At 43.9% G+C, this 20,652-nt stretch overlaps 1 protein-coding gene across 1 annotated transcript in view; it reads left to right on the plus strand.

Annotated features, from left to right (window-relative positions):
- LOC121944124 (uncharacterized) overlaps positions 1 to 20,652 on the plus strand; it is a 57,199-nt gene that overhangs the window by 10,746 nt on the left and 25,801 nt on the right. The window contains 5 exon segments of the mRNA XM_088076020.1: positions 1,830 to 3,047; positions 9,125 to 13,889; positions 13,891 to 15,578; positions 15,581 to 17,270; positions 17,272 to 20,652. Coding sequence (XP_087932146.1) covers positions 1,830 to 3,047; positions 9,125 to 13,889; positions 13,891 to 15,578; positions 15,581 to 17,270; positions 17,272 to 20,652 — 12,742 coding nt within the window.

Consider the following 20,652-nt stretch of genomic DNA (forward strand, 5'->3'; position numbering starts at 1 on the left):
TAACAGCATTGGTGAGATAATGCACTCACTGAGAGCAAGCCCTATTTTTTCCTGTTAGGGAAAAACGTGTCTCACACCTTACATCAGAGATAGATTCATGCAGAGAGAGGGCTAGTGCGTAATGGTCAACAGCTGGCTTTACGCAGTCTGTCTGCAAGGAAAGCTTTCTAAGTTTCTTTTTATGGGTGTGAGTAAATGAGAGAGCATGGGAGTACACAGGGGTGGGGGCAAACATAAAGGACTAACTAAAGGCATTAACTCAATGTAACCTAAAGGAAAAACTGGACAAGTCCATTCATGAGTATTTAAAGACCATCACTGTGAGATGAAAAGATGAAATCAGGGACTGCTGCTCAGTGACAGGATAAAATACAAGTTAACAGCTGACCAACAAGACAAGAGGAGAGACAGTGCACAGAGTACAAGAGAGGACAAAAATAGTCAGGGCAACAAAACCACAACACTCGATTCCTTAAAGTTTATATGCTGTTTAATTCCTCTGGTACAGTCATGTGAATCCTTTCAGGCAGATCCGGAAATGTTTAGAAAAACATTCAAAGCGCACTTGGTTTTTAGAACGCTTTGAAAATGACCTCATCTTCCATGAGCTGACGACAAACTATCCAATTTCCTCAGATACAAGAGGCAGACTTTTTAATCAGCCTGATGAAATTGGCCTTGCTGAAACCTTCAGATAATTTAATCCATTTCTGGTGTGGATAAGAACTTTTCTCAGAACTTCTGTTGTTTTTTCAAGGACATTGCATGAATTAATGTTAGTGCAGGTTGTAAACAACATAAGGAGTTGAGAGAAGAAGTCCTCCACTAAGATTTCTAGGAAACTTTTAACTCTGGGTAGTTTAATGTTAAGTGTCACACTGTTAGCTGCGGCTTTTGCATATTGCTCTTTAACTGTTTGTAGACCCATAAGGCTAGTCTCACAAACATACATTCATTCATCATGCGCATCATGTTTGTGGAACATTGAAATGAAGGAGTTGACTGACAATTTGACTGCTGGATTTTTGTGTAAATCTGGAAATACACCTCAGCATGCTGTCTGTGAAATCCCTTTCCCACTGCACAAAAAAACCCACTAACATCTGCTAACATCTGGCTTTTAATGTAATGAAAAAGGTGACAATCAGCATTCACACCTGCATCAAAAGACCAAATGTGTAAGAGAATGAAAAAATAAATCACCGCCATAACATTTTCACTAACCTCCATGCTGTTTTCTTCTGTTTACTTACGTGTTTTTGCCTGTGATGTCAAACACCAGAAAAAAAACACACAGACAGACATACTCATTTGCTGCAGAGCTGTGTGCACAGCCCTAGTCTACTGGCAATGGGAAAGCAGTCTATTGCCTATTCTTAGCAGGTTTTCCCATTTTTACAAGAACCCCTTAAATGTGCGAATTTGGTAGTACAGTTCTGCTTTATATTTAAAGGTATACTTTACAGAAATTGTCAGTTATTATTTGTAAACAAGAAGTCTTGTGTGCTATATTTGCATTTTGTTCTGTGCTCAATGCTCAATTTTTAAAGATCCTCTTTGATGCGTAATGTTGGCTCTTGCTACCGTTTTATCTTCAAATGTCACCTGTGCTTGTTGCCCAGGAACATTTTGAACACAGCAAAATCTTAACGCACCACCACACACTTCTAGTGGTCACAAGTGATGATTGAGCACAATTACTTTTGTATGACTCTATATGTATACAAAATTTTCAGGCATAGTATACCTTTTAAAGGAGTAATACTTTTTGGCAGATGATTTTGATTATTTTTGCTTTGTTAATGTATGTGCGTATTTGTGTTTCTTAGGAAGGACTAAGGTGATCAACCAGACTTCCTTTGTGGATGTGGCTTTAGTAGGAATAACCACCACTTCCATCAGCTCCACTACTTCCATCCCTTTATTGGAGGCAAGCACCACTGCGCTCTCCCCACCATCTGAAACAGTATCAGAGGCAGAGGAGTCTACAGACTCTGCAGCTTCCACAAACTCTCCATCTATGTTTTCTACCAGTATGACTCCACCTCGCCCCACTCCAAAAGGCCAAGAAGAAGAGTTAATCACCACAGTTGCGCCCACCATCAAAGAGGACCACGAAGACACTGATGGTGTAACAGCCACCCCAGACTTTGATTTGGACGACTTTGCACAAGAAAATGTGACTTATATAGCTCCCCACCGTGGTGACACATTCCCAGAACCTCAAGACAAAACAGAGAGCACAGAGACAATGGTCAAACCCTCAGAGGAGCCAGACGACAAGTCAGTAATTGAGATCAGCACAATCCAACCCGATGTCCCCATACCAGATGACTCTCTCAGCACAGAGCCAATGTTTGCAAAGGGGAACACTGAGGAAACCATTGTGGATTCTGCAATCACCACAGCAATGACCTCGGATCTCACCGACACCCCAACAGAATCAACTGAGCTGACCAGCGAGGAGGTGATCAGCTCCTCAGAATCAGCCACTGGGCGTCATTCAACATTCCCTGACTATGATGAGATTGAGACAGATAGACATTTTGTAGAGGGACTTCCACCTACCCAACCACCCCAACAGGACCTCTCATCCAGCACACCTGACAGCCAGTTTTTCATCCATGGAACAGTTCCCTCAGCCATTCCCACTGACACCACCTTTATGTGTAACACCCGACCTGGTAGTGAGGTGGAGATCACGACCACAGAACCGCCACTGCCAGAGCCCACTAGCACTGCTGCACCAGCCACGTCTCAAACACAGGAGGTAGAGACAACGGCTGTCGTTCACAAAGAAGACACCTCATCTGCCACTGATACAGGCACCCCCGCCCCGATTGATGTTGAAACCTCAGCTGAAGATGTGACGTCAGTTACAAGTGTGCATGTCTTTGATGAGTCCACCACGCCGGTTCCAGAGCAAGGCGATGACTTCCTGACTGAGGATGACACAGCAACAGAGATGGGCACAGAGTTCTTTACATCTGCTCCTGTGGTTTCTGCTGTGGCTGACACGACCACCACTGTCATGCAGAATGCATCAGGTAAGACATATCAGCAATACATTTAAGCTCTGGAGTTTTATTTGGTAACTTTGTATTCACTGCATATGGTTCTAATTTAGGTGCAGTTCAGATTTGGTTGTGTAAACAGGAAATGGCATTACTTAAGCTTTATTTAAAACAACAATGAAATGGTAAAAAACAATGGAGGAGGGTCTGACTTAATACATTTTTAAGATGTTGGAGACAGTTGAAGCTTTTCCCAGCATTGTTTTAGTCTGGCCTCTAATTTACTGATGTCTAACAAGTTCTGTTATTTGATCTATCCTAAATCCCTGTGTGTCCAAAAGAATTTTTAGTACTTGTGCTTTATTTTGTTTAGCTATATGTTACCAGTTGTGTTGATTTTTGAGAATTGTATAGCTATTGTGCCGTTTTGCATTCTTTACAATAATGCATTGTACAGTAAATGGGAGTAGGGGGAGGCTGTGCTGTCCAGGGTGCTGAAGTAGAGGCAGTTTGATTTTGACTGGCAGTGAAATGTATAGTGGCGCAGTACTCTAATGTCATGTAAACACATCATTGGCAGTGTACAGCTTAGAGCACTCTGCTGTTGGACAATTGGATTTTTGTCATTTAACCTAGCCAGCTCAATTCAACGCTCAAACAAATACTGCTGTTGTCTTCTTTTCCTGTGTGACTTTACTTTTATTCCTAGATAATTTTGACTGTTAAACAGCAAGACTTTGTTAAGGTTCAGTGACTTGCTGTCCAAATTACTATAATATATAGGGATAATTGTAACCTATATATACATTCATACACATGCAGTTACAGCATACAGGTGCTCATGTCTGCATGGTGAGTCAATTCTTTGCATGTCAGTTCTTCCACAATTAACTAAGTTGAAGTGTTTTGTGTTCCGGTTTCCTCTGGCTCATGTTTGTGTGTATTCACAGAGTGGACTGCAGCTGAAAGACTGCTTAGCCTCAGGACCTCCTCAGTCAGTCCAGCTGAGCAGATGTCCTGCTAATCATTGTGACATACTGTAGACAAGCGAGAGAAGTTGGGAACGAGACAGGGAAGGAAAAAAGTAGTTGGCAGTAGAAAGACAGAGAGAGTCTGGGATCAGGAACATATTATAAATAAAATATTAAAAATACACATGTTTTACACAATTTGCTAAGGCTGTTTATATTAATTTTGAATACATAATCCATAGTTCTGCTTATTTGTGGTGATAGATGGATGACTAAAATTTTCCTATTTGAGTTATGTCAATTATGTTACTGTAGACATGGCTTGAGGATATTTTGTTACAGCAAATTGCGAATTTTGAAATACATATTTAGGCCATGACTTTCAGGTCCACAGCACATGAATTCACATGCAAACAGCAGCTGCATCATTTTGTTTTCCTTTAATTTGCTCTCCATCTGAGCTGCAAACATTGCCATGGTGACTCATTCCCTATCCCTGAAGAGCAGCTCTCGTTGGAGGAGAGGGATCTGTTGAATTGGAAAGGACTCAAGTGAATGAATTGGTCATTTGGCAGTTTGGGGAATTTTTTCTGGATTCGTGGTATAGGTGCCTGAGAGAGCAGCAATCTGTGCTGTAGGTTAAACACACTCTAAATTGCTGTTGTGTTCATAAGCACTTTGTATGCAGTGCAGTCAGTTTAGTTGCCAGAAGTATACATGACATCACTTGTTTGTTTGTATTTGCACGCATGTGAAAGAGATAAGAGTGTGTCTTTGTCTTGTGTGTATTTCTGCTGCAAATCACTAGGCGTTTGCAGTATTTCTCTCCTTGTGCGTGCATGCACTAGCTCACTGCCAGCCAGCCTGGCAATAACAGAGCTATGTTGGCAGTCTACCTGAGTAAGCACAGATGCCTGACTTCGGCATAGACTGGACACCACCTCAAGAGGTGATGTCATTGCTAACGAAAAGTCTCACCTCTCGGTGAGGACAGCTGGAGGCTGCTTGACCAAAGCGAGTGATTATAGCTTCATTTACTGCTTCATCATGTGATGTGGCTCAGCTGAGGCACTCAAGTCTTTCAGCCCTCCCAGTTTGTGTGGCAAAAGCTTGTGGAAAATATTGTCGCACAGGGAGAAGTGTGTTGTCTGGCTTCATGGTAACAAAATGCACAATAATATCAATGAATGAATATTTAGTGTTGCCCAACATCTGTCAGTGTTATTGTTATATGCACAGTGCCCATGTGTTTCTGATTAAGTAAGGACAAGTAAATTCACTGTGCACCAAGTGTTTATATGTCATATTATCAAATATTGATCCTCTGAGGCGTGCAAACCCACGTCACAAAACAATTCCCCAACCTTCAATGGTACTTTCTTACTGTAAAAAAAAATATATTTAAAGGAATAGTTTGGATCTTTTGAAGTGGGGTCGTATAGGGTACTTATCCATAATCAGTATATTATCTACAGTAGAGGTCGGTTAGAACACCTCCAGTTTGAAGAAGCAGACAAGAGTAATGCCCCAGAAGCTAAGCAATGTACTGCTATGTATGAGGGCAGCAACAAAATATATTTTAGCCATCTAAAAAACATCCCACCCAAAAAAAATTAATAACAGTTTAAATGTATGCTATATTTAAAATATATTAACCTCTTTATCTCGCCGCAGACAGCTCTTTTCAGCTATGTTCTTATCAAAGCCACCAACCTTCATTGACATATGAAGAATTTTAGCTTACTGAGCACAGGAGCTGCTGTTCTGCAATTGTTTAGATCAGTTAGTTCATTTGGGTCATTATGTGACTTTGGTGTATCCAGACTAACCATTTCAAACACCAAAGTCACACTATAACAAAAGATATCTGCCCAAGGCTGTGGTGGACCAGCAGCTCCTGTTCAGCAAGGTTGAATTAATATTTTTCTCAATGAAAACTGGTTTTAAAGAAAGCAATATAACAGCTACAGTTTCTGGTTAGAATATGCTTTCTGACTGCAAGGTAAAGTTGACAGTTTTCCAAATATTGCTATAACTTAAACTTTTTTTAGGTGGGGCTTTTTTTAGGTTGCTGAAACACATTCTGTTGCTGACTAGTCCACAGCAGTACAGTACTTAGCCTCTGTGTCAGTACTCCTGCCTGCTTCTATTCTACATAAAGCACTGACTATTAATAAGTATCTCGTACCCCTGTTTCAAAATGCAACATTCAGCTGACTAAGGCTTGCTGAATTGATCGTTAAATCATTGACATTTTGGGATACACATATACTTGTTCACCGTTTTAGGTGCAATAACTTACTTGAGTCTGTTGCACTGGAACAGTTCCCGTCCAAGAAATGGTAGGGCTGCCCCTTAAAAGTCGAAACTTTGAATCAGCAGTTGGAGACCACTCAGTTGGCTGAGATTGCTTCAAGTCGAGCAGTCCTTCTTTTAGTCTTTTTCTTTTGGTCAGTGTGCTGTGTTGTGTACTTCTGGGGACGTTTTGGTCCCCAGACTTTTGCAGTGGAGTTAGTGCACTTGATGTCCATGCTGCTCTGGCTTTTGTTTGATATCTAGTGTCTGCATGTTGTTGCGCATATCCGATTTGCCGTTAGTACCATTAGCTTGTTTACTGTATTACATGAATGCTGCTCGTATTTAGCAGCCGAATCTGATTTGTATGATACAGGCCAATTCTGAGTCAGGTACAGCCTGTAGCCCGTTTGATGGGCTATCATTCATTTTCCTGCTTTTTACTGATTGCTTACTGATGCATATTTTTTCACGGCTGTGTTTATGTCTAACCCCACTCTGAAGATAAGCAAGGTGCTTATCTTGGTGCTTCTGTGAGCTACTTCAGCACAGTGAACTGACCAGAGAGAACGGCCTGTGTGAGAGATAAAGGTAGCGTGTGAGTGCAAGTGTGTGTTGGTCAGTCAAGTGGGTCGTTTGCCTGAGTTCCCATGTCTGACCTGGGATATAAACAGGTGTCTTTCTGCAGAGCTGAGCTGGTGCAGGTGTTTTTGTTTGCAACCAATAATCTTTCTGAATCGCCATTTGTGGGAAACAGAGAGAGGTGACAGGGGGAAAGAGAGAGCAAGAGAGAGAGTAGTAAAGTTTGTATACCAAAAGATCTCATGATGGTGCGTGTGAATAATCTTTTCCTTTTCTTTGCTTGTACTACTTTATGCAAACACTGATAAACAATTCTGACCCAACAGGACCACGCTGTTTATTATAGGATTTACTATGTCTTTGTTCTTTTCGCCGCCTGCCTAATGCATATTACCAGATTTGTCAAAAACTTGATGCTATGGCTCACTTTCAAGGCTTTTTGTAAATAATTGAAGGAAAACAAAGCTTGAATGCCTGTTCTGGTAAGGGAGAATAGCCAAGTGAATTAAGGAGATGAAGATGATTTCCAGAGACGAAAGTCTATTGTTGAGGCCACCTTTCAATTTGACATGTTCCCTTCTACACATTATATGGACATTAAGTGGGTGTAATCAGGGGTTTTCCCTCACACCAATTTTTCTCTTTTTTTCTTTAAAGAGAGGGACACAGACTCACACCCTTTTCTTAGCTACAGAGGTTATGATTGGCATCTACTAGTTGACAAATGAAGCTGTAATAGCTTTAATATCTTGGCAGCTATCTTTCAAAGAAGATTTTTTTTTTTCCAGTCAGACAATATCTTGTTTATTTATATAAGTAAATAAAACCATTTGAGGCAACATAGTGCTGGTGGATGATGACAACATTTTTACACTGCATGCTGTGAAGGAAAGTGTACACTGCTTCTGTGTTACACTTTAAATCAAGAGCAGGCAGCTGCTGACATCTGAAACCACTTAGTGTGTGGAACTCTATAAAGATAATATACAGCGAGAGGACATGATAGCATGAATATGTCTACAATATGTTGTAAATGTCTAAATTAATAGTCCTGCTATAAAAGAAAAACAATCTGTGTGCTGGTAATGATTTGTATTACAAATCGGACATAAATGTTTCTAAGTTTTTATGAGGTAGATTGTGGTGATGGTTTTGGGTATTAAATGCTATGGTGTTCATGTTTTTCATATTACATAAATAAGAACATGTTTTGAAATGGCTGATTATGGGATATGTCATAAATGTTGTTGGCATACCTATATACAAAAAGTTAGAATTGTTGGTGTGTTAACGTTGTTTGGTGAAGACAGGACCATTTTACCTTTGATGTCATTTGTCTTGTAAATAATACTAGAAGTACCTTTAAATCAACTGATCAAGTTTTTGTTAACATTGTTGAAGGACTTGGCAATGTCTGTGTTCGAGTGGCCTCTTGATAATATTTTCTTTTCACGTCAATTTAGAGTATAAATCCTTGAATTATGGTTTGGATGAAGTTCAGACACAAATATGATGGAGAGAGATTTATTTGCAGTGTTTTGTAATGTCTGTTTATTTCAAAATGTTAAAAGAATTATTTTCTGAGAATAATAATAAGAACAGTGAATGCTCTGTTACTATCATAACCACAGCTATTTCATTTTAAATAACAATTTAGCACATTGAAATTAAGATCAACATTTTATTTGTAGTCTTCTTTTAATCCACTGACTTGCGCGCTGATGAGCTTAAAAAGATGTAGTTCATACATCTTGTTTTACAAGTGTTCAGACACAGAACTCCCCAATCAATTTAAACTATTTTGGTTAGACCGTTTCTGCCATGTAAAGGTCCATGTCTTTTAAATGTTTCTAACACTGGCTTTTCGTGATAAAATATGTTGCCTCCTCAGACAAGACACTCAAGACAATCCGGTTGACATCACGAGGGTTATTTTCATAGACTTTTTTGGACAAAATTTCCCCCAGAGCAACAATCCAGGGCCACCAAAGTCAGGAGTAGTAACCCTTGTGTCTAATAAACCAGGTGTCATGTGTAAAAATGGTGGAGTTCCCCCATAAAATTAATCTTAAACGAGTCTTTCTCAAAGCTGTCAAGTCTTCTTTCTCATGAAGTGATGTGTTAGTGCCTTCTTATTAGAGTGCCCTGTAACTTAAGGAATTAAACTTTGCTTCCCAGAGTTATTTTTTAATCCATAAAATACACTTTCAGTTTTTTGCAATCAAATTATCACAATCTGCTCTTATTTTCTTTCCTTTGCAGTTGACCTGACTCAACAAGATTCTAAATCTCCCACCGTACCAGTTGTGCCCGACCATCCCACCCCCTCCATAGCTGATGGTGAGCCCATCCTGCAGAGTGGAGACCCAGACCTTTCCTTCCAAGCTGCGGTAACCATCACTCCAGCTATTAGCTTTGTAAATGGTAAACATGAGATCACACTGGAACCGGAGAGCCCAGACGATAAAGAGGCCAAAGGTACCCAAATCCTGACAAATGTGACGACTTTGGGAGCAAGCGATGAAATGACCACAGTGTTTGATTATAGTTGGAGTGATCCCCCAGTTGATAGCTCCACAGAATCTACAGAGGAACCGACAACAATACTGACCTCTACGGAGGCCCCAGATGTTGATGAGTATGACCCTGATATAATCCCAATAATGGCATCAACACTTCCTCACTTACTCCCTGAGGCAGATGAGGTGATCACAGAAGGCCCCACACAAAAAGAAACAACCTCTGTTCCAGCCTCAACAATGGAGGAATCAAAAAGTACACAAAAAACTGAAGCTGCCACAGATGCTACAGAGGGGATGAGTGATGTCACAGCTTCCTCTGCTGACATTGTTCCTACAGTAACACCAGCTGAGCCACAGATCACCAAAGCAACTGAAGAAACTCAGACCATAAAGATTGATAAGGAAACCACCTCTGTCATCACCACGTCTGTACAAGAACAGGTAGGCGAGTCAGTGAGGACTCCCACGTATCTGAAAAGTGACTCAGAAGTGACTCAGACTGAGAAGGCTAAAGATCAATCCCCTGTTACTTCTTCAACTGAACTTTACACAGCCGGAGATAAAGCTGAAACCACAGAGGACACAAAGAGCACATCTGCCACTCCAGCTGCTAAAGACAGCACTCAGTCTACGTTACTGACTGTGTACACTCCCTCCTCTGATGACGCTGATGGGAAAACACCAATATCAACAACTAGTGACTCACAGAGCTCCACTCAAGATGTGGAGGGAGGGGATGAGACCCAAACCCCAAAAGAATTTGCCTTCAGCACAACGGCTCCTTCAGTATCTAGTAGTTCAACCTCTCCTGAACAGACAGCCAAGACTGAGATAACACCAGCTATAGATGTAGGAAGCACTGAATCACTAGCATCTCTTACACCCACCCTGGCTGAAACTTCAGAGGATACAGTCACAAGTCAGGGAGGGATTACAGCCAGCCAAATGTCTTCCGTCTCACCTACTGAGAAAGTTGCGACTGATGCAATGTCTACACCCGAGGAGGAGGGTTCAGGAGTTCAAACAGTAAACATGTTTACAACTGGCCCAACATCACATACCTCTGCAGGGACTGCAGCATCATCTTCAAGTTTAAGTGCTACTTGGGAAAGTGAAGTGGCATCACAAACAGTACAAACAGCAGGGACTGATAAATCATCCATTCCTGCCACTGATGAGTCGGAAAAAACGCCAACACCTGCCACTGTGCACGAGGAGTGGAGACAAAGTGAGACAACAACTTCTCCCTCTCATAAATCCACTGCAACGACTGCTTCCCCCTTGTACAGTGCTATTGAAATGATCAAGACAACAATGGCCTCATTCACTGAATATTTCGGTCTGTACACAACACAAAGTGCATCACTAATGACTGAATTACCAAAGGAAACTATCAGTGGTGTCACAGATGAGCAAACTTCAATACAACAGACCTCCTTACCTGTGGTCTCCTCTATTTCTCCAGACATTAGCGGAGCCAAACCAGATGAGTCCATTTCAACCGTAGCCTCAACAGTAGAAATCTCAACTGAAGACACAAAAGAGCTACAAACTCAGGCAGTGACCTCAGAAAGTGGCATTACGGAGACAAGTTCATCACATCCTAGCACTGTGGTACAAATTACAGATGACCAAACTTCTGGCACAACAGCTGGTACAGCAGCTACCATGCTCAGCACAGAGAAATTGGTTATAGGAACAACACAATACAAAATGGCTCATGGATCAACCACAGCTGGCACTGTAGCTCTCTCTGCTTTTAGTGCTGAGATGCCTACATCAGTATCACAAGAAATGTCACAAATCACCACCACTGAAAGGATATCAGTTATTTCTGAAGTTAGCTCCTTTTTCACACCTACAGATGAGGTGAGTTCTGACGGCCAGACAATATTACCTGAAACATCAAAGACTGGTATTACAGAAGGAACAGACTCAGACACGCCCACTCAGACATATTTTGCTCCAGAAAAGGCATCTTTGTACAGCACTGAGATATCAAAAACAACAATGTCAACCGGAACAATTACAGGTCTAGAAACAGAATCAACGATCACATCACAAACACCATCACTCACAGCATCATTTGAACCTGAACATAGTGATACTTCAGCTATTACTCCACCATTGTTACTCTATATAACTGTGAAATCAGCAACAGTGTCAACTAAAACAATACAGACTCTAACCACAAGTGAGACCAAGAAAGCATCAGTAACACCAGAGGCAAGTTCTACTTCACGAATAACAGATGAAAAGGGCTTAAGTGAGCAGACGACTGAGATGTCCAGCAAGGATGCTAAAACTTCTACATCTTCTTCATTGTTTAGCACTAATAAGCCAACAGATCTGCCAATTGGGGAACAAGACAGTGCTGTCACAGCTCAGACAGAAAGGTCCTCAGTCTCTCCCATTACTGATGAGACAGTTCAAAGTTTAGGTTTCATTCCAGTAGATCAAGTTGGCTCTGGTGACGAAAACCTTGACATGTTCACCCCTACCTCTTCTGTCACAGGTACATCTGATGCACCAACAGCAATGCCACGTGGAACATCAGACATTCCTGAGTCGGATAAGACAAAACTGCCAACACCTGCAGGAGAGCCAACAATTTCTCCATTCTCTGATGAGACACTCACAAGATCAGTGACAATGTCTCCAAAATTAGCTTCGGTTACATCATCTGTTGTCACAGATGTCAAAGGTGACACTATCAGCAGTCAGCCTACAATAGTGGAGTCAGTTCCTTCAATCAGTGGATCAACCATGAATCCTGAAACTGAAACACGTGATACTTCAAAAACCGCTATTACCCCGGCATCATCATTATACAGTACTGAGAAACCAACCTCACTGTCACCTGAAACAGGAGGGACTGTGACCACGAGTGAGACTGAGAAAGCATCAGTAACACCAGAGGCAAGTTCTGCTAGGCTAACAGCAGATGAAGAGGGCTCAGGTGAGCAGACTACTGACATGTCCAGCAAAGATTCTTCAGCACCTACAGCTTCTTCACTGTTTAGCACTGAAAAGCCAACAAAACTGCCTGTTGGGGAACAAGACAGTGCTGTCACAGCTCAGACAGAGAGGTCCTCTGTGTCTCCCATAACTGATAAGACAGAGCAAAGTTCAGTTCTCATTCCAGTGGATGAAGGTGGTTCTGGTGACGAAACCCCCGACATGTTCATCCCTACCTCTTCTGTCACAGGTACACCCCTGTACAGTACAGATGCACCAACAGCAATGTCACCTGGAACATCAGAGAGCCCTGAATCAGATAAGACAAAATGGCCAACACCTTCAGATGAACCAACAGGTTCTCCAGTCTTTGATGAGGCCTTCACAAGCTCCATGACAGTGTCTCCAAGTTTGGCTTCGGTTTCATCATCTGTTGATGCAGACAGTGAGGATGATATGATCAGCAGTGAGCCCACAATGGTGGAGTCCATTCCCTCCATCAGTGGATCAACCATACGCCCTGACACGGGATCATTCATCAATACCACTGAAGGCGAGAGTTCTGTAGACAGCACTGATGATTTTGCTGAAGAATCAATCATCCCAGCAGCTACAGTGTCCTCAGAGTTTAGTACAGAGTCACCATCGGTCACAGCATCACATGAAACTGAAACAAGTGATACTTCAAAAACCGCTATTACCCCGGCATCATCATTATACAGTACTGAGAAACCAACCTCACTGTCACCTGAAACAGGAGGGACTGTGACCACGAGTGAGACTGAGAAAGCATCAGTAACACCAGAGGCAAGTTCTGCTAGGCTAACAGCAGATGAAGAGGGCTCAGGTGAGCAGACTACTGACATGTCCAGCAAAGATTCTTCAGCACCTACAGCTTCTTCACTGTTTAGCACTGAAAAGCCAACAAAACTGCCTGTTGGGGAACAAGACAGTGCTGTCACAGCTCAGACAGAGAGGTCCTCTGTGTCTCCCATAACTGATAAGACAGAGCAAAGTTCAGTTCTCATTCCAGTGGATGAAGGTGGTTCTGGTGACGAAACCCCCGACATGTTCATCCCTACCTCTTCTGTCACAGGTACACCCCTGTACAGTACAGATGCACCAACAGCAATGTCACCTGGAACATCAGAGAGCCCTGAATCAGATAAGACAAAATGGCCAACACCTTCAGATGAACCAACAGGTTCTCCAGTCTTTGATGAGGCCTTCACAAGCCCCATGACAGTGTCTCCAAGTTTGGCTTCGGTTTCATCATCTGTTGATGCAGACAGTGAGGATGATATGATCAGCAGTGAGCCCACAATGGTGGAGTCCATTCCCTCCATCAGTGGATCAACCATACGCCCTGACACGGGATCATTCATCAATACCACTGAAGGCGAGAGTTCTGTAGACAGCACTGATGATTTTGCTGAAGAATCAATCATCCCAGCAGCTACAGTGTCCTCAGAGTTTAGTACAGAGTCACCATCGGTCACAGCATCACATGAAACTGAAACAAGTGATACTTCAAAACCGCTATTACCCGGCATCATCATTGTACAGTACTGAGAAACCAACCTCACTGTCACCTGAAACAGGAGGGACTGTGACCACGAGTGAGACTGAGAAAGCATCAGTAACACCAGAGGCAAGTTCTGCTAGGCTAACAGCAGATGAAGAGGGCTCAGGTGAGCAGACTACTGACATGTCCAGCAAAGATTCTTCAGCACCTACAGCTTCTTCACTGTTTAGCACTGAAAAGCCAACAAAACTGCCTGTTGGGGAACAAGACAGTGCTGTCACAGCTCAGACAGAGAGGTCCTCTGTGTCTCCCATAACTGATAAGACAGAGCAAAGTTCAGTTCTCATTCCAGTGGATGAAGGTGGTTCTGGTGACGAAACCCCCGACATGTTCATCCCTACCTCTTCTGTCACAGGTACACCCCTGTACAGTACAGATGCACCAACAGCAATGTCACCTGGAACATCAGAGAGCCCTGAATCAGATAAGACAAAATGGCCAACACCTTCAGATGAACCAACAGGTTCTCCAGTCTTTGATGAGGCCTTCACAAGCCCCATGACAGTGTCTCCAAGTTTGGCTTCGGTTTCATCATCTGTTGATGCAGACAGTGAGGATGATATGATCAGCAGTGAGCCCACAATGGTGGAGTCCATTCCCTCCATCAGTGGATCAACCATACGCCCTGACACGGGATCATTCATCAATACCACTGAAGGCGAGAGTTCTGTAGACAGCACTGATGATTTTGCTGAAGAATCAATCATCCCAGCAGCTACAGTGTCCTCAGAGTTTAGTACAGAGTCACCATCGGTCACAGCATCACATGAAACTGAAACAAGTGATACTTCAAAAACCGCGATTACCCCGGCATCATCATTGTACAGTACTGAGAAACCAACCTCACTGTCACCTGAAACAGGAGGGACTGTGACCACGAGTGAGACTGAGAAAGCATCAGTAACACCAGAGGCAAGTTCTGCTAGGCTAACAGCAGATGAAGAGGGCTCAGGTGAGCAGACTACTGACATGTCCAGCAAAGATTCTTCAGCACCTACAGCTTCTTCACTGTTTAGCACTGAAAAGCCAACAAAACTGCCTGTTGGGGAACAAGACAGTGCTGTCACAGCTCAGACAGAGAGGTCCTCTGTGTCTCCCATAACTGATAAGACAGAGCAAAGTTCAGTTCTCATTCCAGTGGATGAAGGTGGTTCTGGTGACGAAACCCCCGACATGTTCATCCCTACCTCTTCTGTCACAGGTACACCCCTGTACAGTACAGATGCACCAACAGCAATGTCACCTGGAACATCAGAGAGCCCTGAATCAGATAAGACAAAATGGCCAACACCTTCAGATGAACCAACAGGTTCTCCAGTCTTTGATGAGGCCTTCACAAGCCCCATGACAGTGTCTCCAAGTTTGGCTTCGGTTTCATCATCTGTTGATGCAGACAGTGAGGATGATATGATCAGCAGTGAGCCCACAATGGTGGAGTCCATTCCCTCCATCAGTGGATCAACCATACGCCCTGACACGGGATCATTCATCAATACCACTGAAGGCGAGAGTTCTGTAGACAGCACTGATGATTTTGCTGAAGAATCAATCATCCCAGCAGCTACAGTGTCCTCAGAGTTTAGTACAGAGTCACCATCGGTCACAGCATCACATGAAACTGAAACAAGTGATACTTCAAAAACCGCTATTACCCGGCATCATCATTGTACAGTACTGAGAAACCAACCTCACTGTCACCTGAAACAGGAGGGACTGTGACCACGAGTGAGACTGAGAAAGCATCAGTAACACCAGAGGCAAGTTCTGCTAGGCTAACAGCAGATGAAGAGGGCTCAGGTGAGCAGACTACTGACATGTCCAGCAAAGATTCTTCAGCACCTACAGCTTCTTCACTGTTTAGCACTGAAAAGCCAACAAAACTGCCTGTTGGGGAACAAGACAGTGCTGTCACAGCTCAGACAGAGAGGTCCTCTGTGTCTCCCATAACTGATAAGACAGAGCAAAGTTCAGTTCTCATTCCAGTGGATGAAGGTGGTTCTGGTGACGAAACCCCCGACATGTTCATCCCTACCTCTTCTGTCACAGGTACACCCCTGTACAGTACAGATGCACCAACAGCAATGTCACCTGGAACATCAGAGAGCCCTGAATCAGATAAGACAAAATGGCCAACACCTTCAGATGAACCAACAGGTTCTCCAGTCTTTGATGAGGCCTTCACAAGCCCCATGACAGTGTCTCCAAGTTTGGCTTCGGTTTCATCATCTGTTGATGCAGACAGTGAGGATGATATGATCAGCAGTGAGCCCACAATGGTGGAGTCCATTCCCTCCATCAGTGGATCAACCATACGCCCTGACACGGGATCATTCATCAATACCACTGAAGGCGAGAGTTCTGTAGACAGCACTGATGATTTTGCTGAAGAATCAATCATCCCAGCAGCTACAGTGTCCTCAGAGTTTAGTACAGAGTCACCATCGGTCACAGCATCACATGAAACTGAAACAAGTGATACTTCAAAAACCGCTATTACCCCGGCATCATCATTGTACAGTACTGAGAAACCAACCTCACTGTCACCTGAAACAGGAGGGACTGTGACCACGAGTGAGACTGAGAAAGCATCAGTAACACCAGAGGCAAGTTCTGCTAGGCTAACAGCAGATGAAGAGGGCTCAGGTGAGCAGACTACTGACATGTCCAGCAAAGATTCTTCAGCACCTACAGCTTCTTCACTGTTTAGCACTGAAAAGCCAACAAAACTGCCTGTTGGGGAACAAGACAGTGCTGTCACAGCTCAGACAGAGAGGTCCTCTGTGTCTCCCATAACTGATAAGACAGAGCAAAGTTCAGTTCTCATTCCAGTGGATGAAGGTGGTTCTGGTGACGAAACCCCCGACATGTTCATCCCTACCTCTTCTGTCACAGGTACACCCCTGTACAGTACAGATGCACCAACAGCAATGTCACCTGGAACATCAGAGAGCCCTGAATCAGATAAGACAAAATGGCCAACACCTTCAGATGAACCAACAGGTTCTCCAGTCTTTGATGAGGCCTTCACAAGCCCCATGACAGTGTCTCCAAGTTTGGCTTCGGTTTCATCATCTGTTGATGCAGACAGTGAGGATGATATGATCAGCAGTGAGCCCACAATGGTGGAGTCCATTCCCTCCATCAGTGGATCAACCATACGCCCTGACACGGGATCATTCATCAATACCACTGAAGGCGAGAGTTCTGTAGACAGCACTGATGATTTTGCTGAAGAATCAATCATCCCAGCAGCTACAGTGTCCTCAGAGTTTAGTACAGAGTCACCATCGGTCACAGCATCACATGAAACTGAAACAAGTGATACTTCAAAACCGCTATTACCCGGCATCATCATTGTACAGTACTGAGAAACCAACCTCACTGTCACCTGAAACAGGAGGGACTGTGACCACGAGTGAGACTGAGAAAGCATCAGTAACACCAGAGGCAAGTTCTGCTAGGCTAACAGCAGATGAAGAGGGCTCAGGTGAGCAGACTACTGACATGTCCAGCAAAGATTCTTCAGCACCTACAGCTTCTTCACTGTTTAGCACTGAAAAGCCAACAAAACTGCCTGTTGGGGAACAAGACAGTGCTGTCACAGCTCAGACAGAGAGGTCCTCTGTGTCTCCCATAACTGATAAGACAGAGCAAAGTTCAGTTCTCATTCCAGTGGATGAAGGTGGTTCTGGTGACGAAACCCCCGACATGTTCATCCCTACCTCTTCTGTCACAGGTACACCCCTGTACAGTACAGATGCACCAACAGCAATGTCACCTGGAACATCAGAGAGCCCTGAATCAGATAAGACAAAATGGCCAACACCTTCAGATGAACCAACAGGTTCTCCAGTCTTTGATGAGGCCTTCACAAGCCCCATGACAGTGTCTCCAAGTTTGGCTTCGGTTTCATCATCTGTTGATGCAGACAGTGAGGATGATATGATCAGCAGTGAGCCCACAATGGTGGAGTCCATTCCCTCCATCAGTGGATCAACCATACGCCCTGACACGGGATCATTCATCAATACCACTGAAGGCGAGAGTTCTGTAGACAGCACTGATGATTTTGCTGAAGAATCAATCATCCCAGCAGCTACAGTGTCCTCAGAGTTTAGTACAGAGTCACCATCGGTCACAGCATCACATGAAACTGAAACAAGTGATACTTCAAAAACCGCTATTACCCCGGCATCATCATTGTACAGTACTGAGAAACCAACCTCACTGTCACCTGAAACAGGAGGGACTGTGACCACGAGTGAGACTGAGAAAGCATCAGTAACACCAGAGGCAAGTTCTGCTAGGCTAACAGCAGATGAAGAGGGCTCAGGTGAGCAGACTACTGACATGTCCAGCAAAGATTCTTCAGCACCTACAGCTTCTTCACTGTTTAGCACTGAAAAGCCAACAAAACTGCCTGTTGGGGAACAAGACAGTGCTGTCACAGCTCAGACAGAGAGGTCCTCTGTGTCTCCCATAACTGATAAGACAGAGCAAAGTTCAGTTCTCATTCCAGTGGATGAAGGTGGTTCTGGTGACGAAACCCCCGACATGTTCATCCCTACCTCTTCTGTCACAGGTACACCCCTGTACAGTACAGATGCACCAACAGCAATGTCACCTGGAACATCAGAGAGCCCTGAATCAGATAAGACAAAATGGCCAACACCTTCAGATGAACCAACAGGTTCTCCAGTCTTTGATGAGGCCTTCACAAGCCCCATGACAGTGTCTCCAAGTTTGGCTTCGGTTTCATCATCTGTTGATGCAGACAGTGAGGATGATATGATCAGCAGTGAGCCCACAATGGTGGAGTCCATTCCCTCCATCAGTGGATCAACCATACGCCCTGACACGGGATCATTCATCAATACCACTGAAGGCGAGAGTTCTGTAGACAGCACTGATGATTTTGCTGAAGAATCAATCATCCCAGCAGCTACAGTGTCCTCAGAGTTTAGTACAGAGTCACCATCGGTCACAGCATCACATGAAACTGAAACAAGTGATACTTCAAAAACCGCTATTACCCCGGCATCATCATTGTACAGTACTGAGAAACCAACCTCACTGTCACCTGAAACAGGAGCGACTGTGACCACGAGTGAGACTGAGAAAGCATCAGTAACACCAGAGGCAAGTTCTGCTAGGCTAACAGCAGATGAAGAGGGCTCAGGTGAGCAGACTACTGACATGTCCAGCAAAGATTCTTCAGCACCTACAGCTTCTTCACTGTTTAGCACTGAAAAGCCAACAAAACTGCCTGTTGGGGAACAAGACAGTGCTGTCACAGCTCAGACAGAGAGGTCCTCTGTGTCTCCCATAACTGATAAGACAGAGCAAAGTTCAGTTCTCATTCCAGTGGATGAAGGTGGTTCTGGTGACGAAACCCCCGACATGTTCATCCCTACCTCTTCTGTCACAGGTACACCCCTGTACAGTACAGATGCACCAACAGCAATGTCACCTGGAACATCAGAGAGCCCTGAATCAGATAAGACAAAATGGCCAACACCTTCAGATGAACCAACAGGTTCTCCAGTCTTTGATGAGGCCTTCACAAGCCCCATGACAGTGTCTCCAAGTTTGGCTTCGGTTTCATCATCTGTTGATGCAGACAGTGAGGATGATATGATCAGCAGTGAGCCCACAATGGTGGAGTCCATTCCCTCCATCAGTGGATCAACCATACGCCCTGACACGGGATCATTCATCAATACCACTGAAGGCGAGAGTTCTGTAGACAGCACTGATGATTTTGCTGAAGAATCAATCATCCCAGCAGCTACAGTGTCCTCAGAGTTTAGTACAGAGTCACCATCGGTCACAGCATCACATGAAACTGAAACAAGTGATACTTCAAAAACCGCTATTACCCCGGCATCATCATTGTACAGTACTGAGAAACCAACCTCACTGTCACCTGAAACAGGAGGGACTGTGACCACGAGTGAGACTGAGAAAGCATCAGTAACACCAGAGGCAAGTTCTGCTTGGCTAACAGCAGATGAAGAGGGCTCAGGTGAGCAGACTACTGACATGTCCAGCAAAGATTCTTCAGCACCTACAGCTTCTTCACTGTTTAGCACTGAAAAGCCAACAAAACTGCCTGTTGGGGAACAAGACAGTGCTGTCACAGCTCAGACAGAGAGGTCCTCTGTGTCTCCCATAACTGATAAGACAGAGCAAAGTTCAGTTCTCATTCCAGTGGATGAAGGTGGTTCTGGTGACGAAACCCCCGACATGTTCATCCCTACCTCTTCTGTCACAGGTACACCCCTGTACAGTACAGATGCACCAACAGCAATGTCACCTGGAACATCAGAGAGCCCTGAATCAGATAAGACAAAATGGCCAACACCTTCAGATGAACCAACAGGTTCTCCAGTCTTTGATGAGGCCTTCACAAGCCCCATGACAGTGTCTCCAAGTTTGGCTTCGGTTTCATCATCTGTTGATGCAGACAGTGAGGATGATATGATCAGCAGTGAGCCCACAATGGTGGAATCCATTCCCTCCAGCAGTGGATCAACCATACGCCCTGACACGGGATCATTCATCAATACCACTGAAGGCGAGAGTTCTGTAGACAGCACTGATGATTTTGCTGAAGAATCAATCATCCCAGCAGCTACAGTGTCCTCAGAGTTTAGTACAGAGTCACCATCGGTCACAGCATCACATGAAACTGAAACAAGTGATACTTCAAAACCGCTATTACC

The sequence above is a fragment of the Plectropomus leopardus genome, chromosome 4, assembly GCF_026936395.1.
Source record: "Plectropomus leopardus strain MGB_pleo_1.0 chromosome 4, ASM2693639v1, whole genome shotgun sequence".
NCBI classification, from domain to species: Eukaryota; Metazoa; Chordata; class Actinopteri; order Perciformes; family Serranidae; genus Plectropomus; species Plectropomus leopardus.